Source organism: Heloderma suspectum, chromosome 3, assembly GCF_057233095.1.
Source record: "Heloderma suspectum isolate Gila_16-S chromosome 3, 16-S_ref, whole genome shotgun sequence".
Taxonomy (NCBI): Eukaryota; Metazoa; Chordata; class Lepidosauria; order Squamata; family Helodermatidae; genus Heloderma; species Heloderma suspectum.
Window position 1 is genome coordinate 22,110,269 of NC_139460.1, and position 13,025 is coordinate 22,123,293.

The 13,025-nt window shown below is 49.9% G+C and overlaps 1 protein-coding gene across 1 annotated transcript in view; it reads left to right on the top strand.

The window, feature by feature from the left end:
- CEP57 (centrosomal protein 57) overlaps positions 1-12,168 on the top strand; it is a 29,275-nt gene extending 17,107 nt beyond the window's left edge. Inside the window, exons 5-11 of the mRNA XM_084842637.1 lie at positions 292-408; positions 2,645-2,722; positions 3,739-3,852; positions 5,506-5,586; positions 7,308-7,537; positions 9,962-10,106; positions 10,788-12,168. Coding sequence (XP_084698763.1) covers positions 292-408; positions 2,645-2,722; positions 3,739-3,852; positions 5,506-5,586; positions 7,308-7,537; positions 9,962-10,106; positions 10,788-11,006 — 984 coding nt within the window. The 3' untranslated portion in view covers positions 11,007-12,168. The remainder of the gene's footprint in view (positions 1-291; positions 409-2,644; positions 2,723-3,738; positions 3,853-5,505; positions 5,587-7,307; positions 7,538-9,961; positions 10,107-10,787) is intronic.
- The last annotated feature ends 857 nt before the right edge of the window (positions 12,169-13,025 follow it).

The following is a 13,025-nucleotide window of genomic DNA, read 5'->3' on the forward strand; positions in this document are numbered from 1 at the left end:
GTTTAGTTCAGACCTGGAGATCGTAGAAACATTGCCAACAGCAATAACGTATCTTTATGTCAGTTGACTTATGGCCAAGGTGCAGAACCTCTTTCAGCCCGAGGGCTGAATTCCATTTTGGAGAAGCTCTCGGGGGCTGCATTCTAGTGATGGGCGGGGCCAAAGACAAAAGGGGTGGTGCCAAAGGCAAAGGAAGCAGAACCAACATTCAGCAAGTAAAGCTCTTGCCATCATCACTTTTTCCCGCCCCCCATGCAAGAAGAGTTTTGCTTTTCTCCCTTCTGATTCCAGGCCACATTAGAAAAAGAGAGGATCCTCGACCAGTCCCACGTGAAATCTAAACTGGAAAGGCTGGATCTGCTGGAGAAAGAATATGCCAGGCTTAATGCAATGCAATCCCTTGCAGAGGTAAGTCCCTGTTCCTGCAGCATCCAAGGTCAGGTTTGGATTCATCGTGGATGCCGAGAGTTCTTCTAATCATTTAGCCCCCAACCTGTTACGACTGGGGTGGGCAACTTGTGGCACTCTCGATATTTTGGCCTACAACTCCCATCAGCCCTAGCCAGCATAGCCAATGGTGATGGATTATGAAAGTGGTCAACCCAAGCATCTGGAGGGCCACAGTGTTACAGAGTGCATGACTTTTAACAGGGGAATCCTGTACATGTCGACTCATGTTTCAGTGAGTCCAGTAGTGCTCATTCCCAGAAAAGTGGCCATGGGATGCAGCCAAGTTGACTTGTGATGGCAAGAGAGCTAAACTCGGGTGGGGAGGGGGCTGTTGCCCTATTTATGGGCTTCCCAGAGTAATCTGGCTGGCCCACTGTTGGAAAGAAGTTGCTGAACTAGATCCGAGGTGGCCAGACTTCAGGCTTGTGGGATCTTCTTTTTTCTAGAACCCTGAGGTTCACCAGCCAGAGCAAGCTACAAGGTACTGGCTCAGGGGGATGGACACTGAATTAAGGAATGGGGTGCCTCTGATCACATGCTCAGTCCAGTCATTTATGATCAGTGTCAGGACCAAGCTCCTAAGTCTTTTCACTCACATATCCATTAATTCATTAATGGATTGATTGAAAACCCCGTCTAATGAAAAGTGCAGGGCAGGAAGATGGGGAGGTGAAGATCACCTCTGCCTCTCCTCCCACTTTGCATTGGATGATTGGACGCCTCTGCGCTCCAGGCTTTTGATCATCAAGGATGCAATAGGATACATAGGTCTGTGCCCTTAGACACCTTTATGCAACTTGATAGGGTGTGCGACATTTATTCATGTTTATATATTTTCTCCCACTGTGTGCCACTTTGTGTAGTCTTTTCCATTTCATTTTTGTGGATTTCATTCTCTTCTGGTTCCTCCAGCAACTGAATACGTCTGCGTAGGTAGCGCTGCCTCCTGGGTTTGAGCACTCAGAGACTTGTACTTGGCCCCTGTTCTTATGGATTTGTTACTTTTGTACCCTGCTGTTTCTCCAGGGAGGTCAGAGCGGATTTTACACCACAAGAACCCTATGAAGTAGGCTGGATTATTTATTTTCTTTTTTTTTAAAGTAAATTAATGTAACATTTGATACCTTAGTGCCTCAATCCAGAAGAGCATACACAGATCTCTTAAAAAAACGAAGGAGCTGAAATCATGTCGAGTTTGGAAGAATGTGGGTTAGGGTGTTTAAATTTAGTCCTCTGCTTCCACGTGTGAATAGCCAGGTGCTGGGATTTCTAACTTTTATGCCACCTTTTGGCCCTATCAAGGGCCTCTAAAGAGGTTTCCATAACAAAAGAAAAGCAGCAAAACCACTGTCAGTTTAACAATAACAAAATTAAAACTGGAGCCTTAAAGTCCAATGGGTAGAGTTAAAACCACTAAAAGCCAACTGGAATAAAAATGTTTTCAGTGCCCATCAGGGATGGGGCTAGTCTCATCTCCTTTGGGAAGGAATTCTGTAAGCAAGGTGCTGCCGCAGAAAAGACCCATCTCACGTTCCCATCAATGGAGCTTCTGTTGGTGGTGGGACATACAGCAGGGCCTCTGAAGGTGATCTTTACCTGTGGGTTGGTTCATATGGAAAGGGGCGGTCTTTCAGATAGGCTTGCCATAAGCTGTTCAGGGCCATTGAATTGGGCCTGGAAACAGATCGGAAGCCAGCAGTTGATGCAAGACTCTGGTGTACTGAGATCTGAAAAGTGTACGCTGGAGAACAATCTGGCTGCCACATTTTGCGCCAGCTGCAGTTTCCGAACACTGTTCAAAGGCAGCCCCATGTAGAGCGCAGTGCAGTAATCTAATTTGGAGGTGACCAAGGTATCACTGGGTGGAATTGATGTTTGTGACAGTTATTTGCTAAAACGTAAAGAGTTAATTAAAGAATAAGGAGTAAACTAAACTAAGAGAGAAGCACTTGCTCAGAGCCCCACAGAGAACTTCGTATTCTGAGTTTGGATTCAAACCTGGATTCGAACTTGGATCTCCCACATCTGAACAGAACATTCTATCCACTGCCCCATACAGCAGCCTTCCCCAAGTGTTGGACTACAACTCCCAGAACCCCCCCCAGCAGAGCTGTAGTCCAACACATCTGGAGGCTCTCAAGTTAGCATTATTTTGCCAATGGTGGCTTTTGCTTTTCGTTTTTGTTTAAATTAGAAAAAAATGAAAGAGCTGGAAGAAAAGCTCCAAGAGGAAGAATACGCGCGGAAATTGGTGCAGGAAAAAGCTGTAGAGGTAAGCCCGGCTGACGCAATCGGCATTATTCTGCAGAGGGCATGGCTCCTGCCCTTTCTGAGGAGTGAGGATTAATGAGGACAAGCAGCATAGTGTGGCTTGTTGTGAGGTCTTGGCATCCTTGCAGAAATGTGGAAGAAGGGGCCATGCGTGGAGCGATCAGAAAGCTTGCTGTGCACGCGGAAGGCAAGTGGATGAGTCATGGTGAAGAATCCTTCAGAAGACTTAAGAGTCTGTTCCAGCCTCCCCCAGCCCACCATCCTCTAGATGTTGGACTACAAGTCCCATCGTCCCCATCCAGAAGAATGCCCCTCCTCCCACGTTTTCATGCTGATGAACCCAGAGACACGGAATGCCTATATTTTCTATGATTTAATCGTGCCTTGTAGGCCCCTTCCAAACCTACTATTCTATGATTCTATGATTCATTCCTCCCTCTGAAATAATGGCAAGGTATTTCGGCTAACAGCCTGCCCCAACCTGGTGTGTTGGACTACAAATCCCACCATTTCCAGCTAGCATGGCTGTGGAGGTTGGGAATGATGGGAGCTGTTGTCTAACACACCTGGGTGGTGCCAGGTTGGGAAAGGCTGATCTAAAGTACTTCCCAAATGAGACTCTGGTACCATTCATGGTTCAACAAGACATTTGATTGGGGATGGGAGGAAACAGATCTGAGAACCCAGAAGCAAGGGGAAGGTATGAATTGGAGGGGAGAGGAGGGGAAGGATTCCTTTAAGCCTCCTCTTGCTTGCAGCTTCTCTCCTGTGTTTCTCCCCCCCCCCATTTTTCCCCAGCTGGGGTCCCAGATGCATGTTTGGGAGATGAAATGGCTGAGGAGTTCACACCTCTGTGGCATCCCGCTTGCTTACCTTCTCCAGATGCAGCTGGGGTTGAATTCATGATTGTGAAGTTGACAAGCTGAGGGCTACCTCGTAGTTGACACATCCCCAGCTGACACCTATCATTTTGAATTAAAGAAGAAAACATAGTAATTCCCAGGCTTATCTTGGCAGCTTCAGACAGGGTTGGAGAAAAACAGAAAGTTGCTGCAGGCACAAACGCAGCAAGCACCCGCGTCAGTGCCTTCGAAACCGAAGAAGAAGAAGAAAGCAAAGCATCTGGAAAAGGTAAACTGCCAATGTTGAAAAGAGCTGGGCTACAATTTTACAAACACTTTTCTGGGAATAAGTCCCATTGAATGCAATGGGATTTACTTCTGAGTAGATCTGCATAGGAGATAGTAGATCTGCAAACTGTAGACAGGTTCATGTCTGATTGCGTTTTGTTGTTAATAGTATCCACTTCTCCATATCCGAAGACAAATCCAAAGCAGCTCACAAGTTACAATCCATAAGTAACACATCATGCAAGTAACACAGATTTACAGAATGTAAAAACAACAACAACCCCTGTGCACACACACAATTGTCATAGAACACACCGTTCTGTAGCAGCCACTAGCACCTCACATGACCATAAACTAGCCTTCGTCAACCTGGTGCATTCCAGATGTGTCAGACTACAATTCCCATTAGCCATAGCCAGCATGGCCTGTGGTCAGGGATGGTGGGGGTTGTAATCCAGAACACCTGAAGGGTCCCAGGTGGAGGAAGGCTGCTGTAAACATATCAGCTTTAAAAAATCTAAAAGCAGAATCAAATTGGCCAAAGGCTTTCTGAAAGAGCCACGTTTGGACTTAATGCGTAAGAGAATAGCGTGCTGGGGCCTGATGAACCTCTTGAGAGAAGAGGGCATTCCCCAAAGTTGACACCACCCCTGACAAGGCCCTCCTCCTAGTGAATGCCTGTCGAGCTTGATTTGACAAAGGTGCCTGGAGCAAGACTTCAGCTGCTGAACGGAGTGTCTGCATGGGCCCATACAGAATAAGGCACTCCTTGCGGTATATCGGTCATAAAGCAGGCGTGGACAACTCATGGCCTTCCAGATGTTTCGTTCTACAACTCCCATCTGCCCTAACCACCATTAGGATCATGGGTGTTGAAGGTCAAAACCTCTGGAGGGCCACAAGTTGTCCAACTTGTCTTAAAGCATTTAGGTCAGGAGTGGGCAACATGTGGCCTGGGACCACATGCGCCTTCAGTGTGGCCCCCACCACCCCTGCTGCCTTCCCACACTGCTGAAATTCAGCGCAGCAGCAAAAGAATGGTGGTTTGCCGCTGAAATCTGGCCCTTTTAAGTTTCCATAGAAGTTTGTCTCTGAATTTCAGCAGCAAACCACTTTTTTTTTTTTTTTTTTTGCTGTTGTGGGTGGTGTGGCAGCAGGAGTCTGGCCCCTGGCCCGCCAAAAGTTGCCCACTCCTACTTTAGGTCTTTAAAGGTCAAAGCCAATACATTCAACTGAGCCTGGACAGAAAGGCAGCCAGTGCAGATCCGAGTAATGTGCTCTGGCCACTTTATAGCCCTATTAGTCACAGTAGCCAGAGGGAGTTTCAGGGGCACCTCTCAGGACTAGATTGCGGGGGAACAAATAATAAGTTGACATGGCTGTCATGCCTGGCTTTGAGCACCTGGACATATGTGTCTGGTTGCTGCCGGAAACCGAATGCCGGACTTGATGGGTGTTTCATCCCATTTAGCAAGGTTGGTTTTATGTTCTGAAGAAGGTCCCAGAAGGATGTTCTGCGCGCGTATGTGTGTGAGAGTGACTGACTGACTGACTGAGCCCACTGAATTGCCAGCTTTGTCTTTCAAGTCTGTAAGTGGAGCGGAGCTTGGTTTGATTTCTTCTGAGTGAACGGGTTTCTTTTTCTCATCTTTAGAACGACTCTGGAATGACCCACTTCCACCCACAGCCCCACTACAGGTTGCGACTGGGTGATGTGCCGTTTGTAGCTGGAAAGGTAAGCCCCTGAGAGCTCAATGGAAACTCCGTGTTCAGAGGCAGTACACCAGGCCTGTCCCAGCCTCGGGGCACTAGATGTTGGGGCTGGGAAACCAGGACTTCTGAGAGATGCTGCCAATCCCAGTAGACAATACTGGGCCTAGGTCAGGAGCAGGCAGCCTTTCTGGGCCCACGGGCACATTTGGCTATTTAAGAACCTGTTGTGGGAGGGATGGCTTACCAGAGAGAAGCAACAGGTTTTTTATTATTTTTCAGTGCCTCAAAACGCACAACTGGGATTGTAATTTTTTACATTATTATTATTATTTTTCTTGGTCTTTCGCAGGTGTGCACTTAGGGCAGTTGGAAACACCCTACAGGCCATGGGTTCCCTGTTCGCGGAAAACAAGCCACCCCACAGAAAACTCGCCAGGTTCAGACGAAAAGACACCCAACCGTGGCTGGCTGCCCATGGTGGGTTGTCGTGTCATGTGAACCCAGTCACTGAGTCAGACCCTTAGCCCACGTAGCCCTTTTTCTTTTTCCCCATCTTTTTCTCGGTGGCTGGATGCACTGCAGAGGGAGGGGCCATAGCTCAGTAGGAGGGCACCTGCTTTGCATGCAGGTGGTCCCCCAAGCTCAATCCTGGGCTTTTGCAGGTAGGGCTAGGAAAGAACCTTGCCTGAAACCCTGAACTGTCAGTGTCGACAGTACTGGGCTACATGGACCAAGGGTTTGACTCAGCGACTGGGTTCGCACAACACGGCAACCTACCGTGGGCAACCAGCCATGGATGGTTGTCGTGTCATCTGCACCTGGTGAGTGTTCTGTGGGATGGCTTTGTTCGCGAACAGAGAACCCACAGCTTGTACGGGTTTTCCAACTGCCCTAAGTGCACATTTGCGAAAGACTAACAAAAATAATAATTAAAAGAAATTACAACCCCAGTTGTGCATCTTGAGGCACTGAAAAATAAAAAACTGGGGAACGAAAGGGGGTAGTGATTGGAGCGGGGAGGGGGAGACGAGATGGATTTTGCCACAAAGTCCCCTGGGATACGTGCCAGAGCCAGCTGGAGGACTGAGGGGGAAGGAGGGGGAGAACAAGCCACAGCAACCCCAATTGTCGGGGGTTCCGTGGGTTGTTCCACAAACAACCCACCCACTGTGGCTTATTCCACAAACAACCCACCCACTGTGGCTTATTCCACAAACAACCCACCCACTGTGGCTTATTCCACAAACAACCCACCCACTGTGGCTTATTCCACAAACAACCCACCCACTGTGGCTTATTCCCAGGGTGGCATATTCCCAGGGTGGCATAGCATGGCAAGCGATCCCGCCCAATATAAACTAGCTTCCTAGATTCCTACACCATTGTCCTGTACCTGCCCGTCGTCTTCATTTCCTAAGAATGTCTCTGAGCCCCACTTGAGGCTCAGAGTCATTCAAAGCAGTGGGTGGCCTTAGTTTGCTTTCAGGTGATCCCAGTTGCTGGTAAGGAGATTTGTTAATTCTTTCGGGGGGGGGGGCACCATTGGTGGGCACCTTTCCAAGGCCACACTGGCGCCTAACCCTGGCTTAGGTGAACCAGTGTTCTGAGTCGGTATAAGGCTGATTTGTAGGGACTGATCACATTGGTTAAAAAAAAAAAGCACACCTGTGGTACCCTGTAGTCAGTGTTAAATTTCCCAGGTTGCCTTCGTGCTCTTCACCACTTCTCTGCTGTTGCCTTCAGTCCACGAGCCCCAGCCACTCCGTGGGAGCCAACGTGCAACATGTGCTGCACCTCATGAAGCATCACTCGAAAGCCCTTTGCAACGACCGCGTGGTCAGCGAAGTGCCGATGACTCAGCCGACGGGCAGAGGCCGGAGGTCGTCCGTGTCATCTGTGTCTACCGTTGCCTCCCAGGGAGACCTCTCCGAGGTGCTGGCGACGCTACAGGATGAGCTGGGGCAGATGAGTTTGTGAGTCAGAGCTCCCGTCCAGATGGGCACCCCGTGACCCTTGCGAGTGCTCCGTTGCGTTTATCTGATTTTGATGGATCCGATGTGTAAAGCACCCAAGAGCTCTGAGCGCAAGGGCGGGCAGTGCTTTGCAGAACTATTCATGTTTAGTTGGAGTAAGTCCCATTGCGTTCAACCAGGCTGTCTCCCAGGAAAATAGGCACAGGATTGCACCCTTAGCGTTGGAAACAGAGAAGTGCCAGGAAAACATGCTTTTTGACTCTGGATCACAAATGTGGGAGGTTTGGATAAGGTTAGATGTCAGGGGTACTGAACGTCTTTCAGCCCGAGGGCTGAATGCCACTTCAGAGAAGCTCTTGGGGGCTGTAGTCCAGTGGTGGGCAAGGCCAAAGGCAAAAGGGGTGGGGCCAAAACACCAGCATATTTTAGATTACAGCTCTTCCTGCCAGTACCGAAGCCTGAGGAGAGGAATTTCAACTTTTTAGAATGGGAAAATTGCACAAAAGCCAGGGCACCACCAAAGCATTAGGGGAAAGGGGGTGGTGCCATCTAGGGAGCCCAGGCAAGCCAGAGGTGGCCCCCCCCAGGCGGGCCAGAGGTGGCCCCCCCCAGGCGGGCCAGAGGTGGGCGGGCGGCCCCCCCCAGGCGGGCCAGAGGTGGGTGGGCGGCCCCCCCCCCAGGCGGGCCAGAGGTGGGCGGGCGGCCCCCCCCCCAGGCGGGCCAGAGGTGGGCGGGCGGCCCCCCCCCCAGGCGGGCCAGAGGTGGGCGGGCGGCCCCCCCCCAGGCGGGCCAGAGGTGGGCGGGCGGCCCCCCCCCCAGGCGGGCCAGAGGTGGGCGGGCGGCCCCCCCCCCAGGCGGGCCAGAGGTGGGCGGGCGGCCCCCCCCCCAGGCGGGCCAGAGGTGGGCGGGCGGCCCCCCCCCCAGGCGGGCCAGAGGTGGGCGGGCGGCCCCCCCCCCAGGCGGGCCAGAGGTGGGCGGGCGGCCCCCCCCCCAGGCGGGCCAGAGGTGGGCGGGCGGCCCCCCCCCAGGCGGGCCAGAGGTGGGCGGGCGGCCCCCCCCCAGGCGGGCCAGAGGTGGGCGGGCGGCCCCCCCCCAGGCGGGCCAGAGGTGGGCGCCCGCCCCCACCCCCAGGCGGGCCAGAGGTGGGCGCCCGCCCCCACCCCCAGGCGGGCCAGAGGTGGGCGCCCGCCCCCACCCCCAGGCGGGCCAGAGGTGGGCGCCCGCCCCCACCCCCAGGCGGGCCAGAGGTGGGCGCCCGCCCCCACCCCCAGGCGGGCCAGAGGTGGGCGCCCGCCCCCACCCCCACCCCCAGGCGGGCCAGAGGTGGGCGCCCGCCCCCACCCCCAGGCGGGCCAGAGGTGGGCGCCCGCCCCCACCCCCAGGCGGGCCAGAGTCTCATTGAATTTAGACTCATTGAATTCAGTGGGGACTTAAGTTAGTAAAAACTACATTCCCATTGATTTCAATGGGTTTGCCCCAAGTATGACTAAGTCTGGATCCAACCGTGTGTTTATAATACTGTTGAATCTAAAAAATGCTTTTTTAAAAAAAGAAAGAAATGAGGCAATACGTCAAAACGTACAATAATGTTTTCTGTTCCTGAGCATCAACTGGAGAGTTTGCCACCTCTTTTGTTGTCCCGGATGGTGCTTCCTCCCTTTTTTTTTTTTGCTTCTGGGAACTGAAAAATGTTGGCAGAGCAGCGATGGAGAATGTCATTCTGACGTTTCCAGTGCAATCCTATGCATGTTTACTCAGAAATAAGTGCCCCTGGGTTTTAATGGGACTTACTCCCAGGTAAGGTGCTTAGGAGTACAGCCTTACAATAGTAGCACAACGTTTAACTTGCATAAGTTAAGACCCTGATTTTTAATAAAGCTGCAAGCTTTAAGACCCCAAAGATTTAGACCCCTTGCTTGATAACACAGGTATTTTCCCTCCAGGAGAGAAACTGGGGTGAGGGGAGCCTCACTGGCAACAGTGAAAATGTAAGCCTTCCCTGCCTGGTTAAGCCAGTGGGGCTTTGGAAGCGGTGAATGCTCTCTTCCTTCACTTCCTACCCCGCCTCCCGCAAAGCCACTTAAGATCATTCTGCCTCACGTTAAAGATGGCATTACCTACAATTTAATAAACAAAGCAATTTTACCCTTCCTTCAGTCTCTCAAAAAGCCATGATTATTCTGATCTTTGGTAACATGCAATTGTATTTATTTTATTTAGTTAAAAGGCAGTTGATAGATAGATTCATTCATTCATTCATACATACATACAACCCTCGATTCTTAATTTAGAAATTTCCCACTAGCAAAGTGTCTCTGCCCCTTGCTTCTTAATTTAGATAGTTTCCTACTAGCAAAGTATCTCTGCACAAACGTATGTTAAAGGAATTCTTAACAAGATAAGCATTTTTCAATTGTGTGTAAGCGATCACCAGCATCTGGCCAAACTCACCCATGATGCTCCGACGATTGCCTTGAGGGAGGACCTGGAAAGGGAGTTGGAAGTGCTGGTGAAAAAGATGGAGGCCAAGGCTGAACAAATCACTAAAATCCAGAGACATCAGGCTCGGGTGAGTTACCTTGCTGGCTGCATTCAGGCATCTGAATAATGAATTGGGTCATTTTCCCTCAAGATATTCACTGAGATGAGATGGAAATACAGGTGTCCTTACTTAGAGGATAGGCAGAAGTGGAGAGTTCCATAAGAGTTAAGTGGCTTGGAGCCTTTAATGATAGGTAGTGCCAAACAATTCTGAAATGCAATTCTGAAATGCCAGTTCCAGGTTTTGGAGGGCCCATGGGCAAGATACCTCACTGAGGGGAGATACGATAGCACTCTTCAAGGACTTGAAAGGTTGTCACAGAGAGGAAGGCCAGGATCTCTCCTCGATCATGCCAGAGTGCAGGACACGGAATAATGGGCTCAAGTTCCAGGAAGCCAGATTCTGGCTGAACATCAGGAAAAACTTCCTGACTGTTAGAGCAATACGACAACGGAACCAATTCCCTAAGGAGGTGGGGGGCTCTCCCACACTGGAAGCATTCAAGACGAGGCTGGACAGCCACCTGTCAGGGATGCTGTGTCTTAGATTCCTGCACTGAGCAGGGGGTTGGACTCAATGGCCTTGTAGGCCCCTTCCAACCCTGCTATTCTATGATTCTAAGAGGGAAGAATGTTTTCTGAACAGACCATTCTTCAAATGCCTGATTGTTCTCCCACCCCACCACCCTCTTTTCTGTTTCCATTCTAGCTGGAGAAACACAAGAGGGAAGAGAAGGCCAGGCAGTATTGCAGTCACGAGTTGGGCAAAGGTGGTGAAGGAAAAATGGCGCCCCCGGCTATAAAGGCAAAAGACCCCAGCCCCAAAGGGAAACCTGGTGAGCGGGGCAAGAAGAGCCTGCAGTTGCTGAGGGACATGCAAAGCATACAGACCTCCCTTCAGAAAGATGACGTTAATTGGGACTACTGAGGCGTCTCGCTGTGTGATTTTTGCTTGCACCGTTTTTTCTTGCTCTGGCTCTATCCTGGCTGGTTTCCCTGCTGGGTGAAAGACTATGTCATAGCTGCACTTTCTGAACAAACTTCTTCTAAACTACCTGTAGGCCCGTTCACATTATGGCCCTAATTCTGATGGAGGGGAGGGGGGAAATAAGAGAACTCTGTTATGATTTGACTACATTGTCAATCCCTTTAGGTTGCTATCAACAACTGTTTTGCTCTGAAAGTACTCCTTATTCTGCAACTCTGCCTCAGACAATGAATTGAATTGCTCACCTGGGCTGGCTTTCTATTCTAAAGCTGGAGACAAGCAGTAGGGTTTTGTGTTTTTTTTTGCAGAGAGTGGAAGGCGGTACACGTTGGAGGCATCTTTGTCTCTGGTGCAGTTTTTGCAGGATTTTGCCCTGCTTCACAGACCTGCACGGTCTTTGGCCAAAGACAACAATGGCATAAAAGACATGCCATAAAGCAATGGTGGTTTTCATTGTACCTCCTTTCACCTCTTATAAAATGCATTGTCCATCTTGAACAGCTTTTTGCATGAAAAAGAAGCCTACTTTTTGTATGGGGAGCACTGCGTATTCCAACTTCAGCTGCTCTTGGAAAGATGCTTCCATTTTGAAATGCGGAAGTTTTGTAAAGTGGCAAGCAAATTAGCAATCTCTTTGACATTCAATCAAATAATGTGACCTTTTTTTAAAAAAAAAAAACCCTCTGCTTACCATTAAGGATGCTTTCTCCTAATTTTTTCCTGTGGAATCTTAATAATGTGGTTTTAGAATGGAACTGAGTAGCCATTTGGACTGAATAGCCATCTCTTTGCGTATTCTCTTTGCAGAAGAGTGAGGTGCATGTTTTTTTTTTTTTAAATAACACCTCGGATCATGCTGGTCTTATACTGGCAGCTTGTTTTTAACTTGAAACTATTATTCACTGGACAAGGTCTGGTGGCTGTCGTGGTACTCAACATTTTTACATGCAAACCCCTTCCCCACCAATACGCACACCATTATTATTTATTACATTAATAATATAAAGGCTTTCCAATGATTGGAATGTACCGATGCGACTCAGAATTGCCCGTGCTTTTTGAGGTTTGATTGGAATCCAATAAAGGCAACTTGCTAATAGAACATATTAGGTGGGAACGTCTGATATAATACTGCTCTTGAGTGTCCGCTTTCCAAGTTTTACTGTAACATCTGTTTTAACACATGTGGAAAGGCAGGTTGCATCTAGGACTGACATTTTTACTTTGGTTAGCGTGCTACCTGGAGTGGCAGCTATCACCTTGCAAGGGAAAAGTGGGCAGAGCCCCTTAGCGTGGGCACAGCCCCTTGGCATGGCCTGCTGAAGCAGAAAATAGGGCCGCCAGGGCTACTGTGGCCCATTAGCTGTGCAGTTCAGGTTCTGCTGGGGGCAGGTCTCCAGGTAGGCTACAGGTGGCCAGGGGACAGGACTTTAGAGAGAATGGGGAGGAGCGGCAGCTGCCTTGTTCTGCTTTCTTTGCTTTACATCAGGTGTCCAGGTCACAAGATGGTAACCTTGAGTATAGCCACTCTTGAGTTGATACTCAGGGTTGCAATGGAAGGGGCAGTTTATGAATAATCTAAATCAATCAGTGCCTACTTTGTACAAAGAAATCAGACCCTAATGAGGGTGCTCAGATCTACCAGCCTGAAAAGCTGTAATTTGGCAGCTGTAGCTTTTCCTGGTGTGGAGCTCAAGTGTGTGCGGAGGGGGGAGCACACACATTAAAGGCATGTGCCAAAATGCCTGGAGATTACAGCTGTTAAGGGGCACACCCTTAAGAGATAGGTCGTTTAGGCAATATGCATACAGTATGGTGCCCTATGCTGCGGTTAGTTCTAGCTTCACCACTACCTTAGTGCTGGATGGCTGTCAGTGGCAGAGTAGTGGACCGAAGTCTCGGATGCATGGAGGCTATACAGCTGAAGCAATCATGAATCTGAAACTGCCATTCCACATT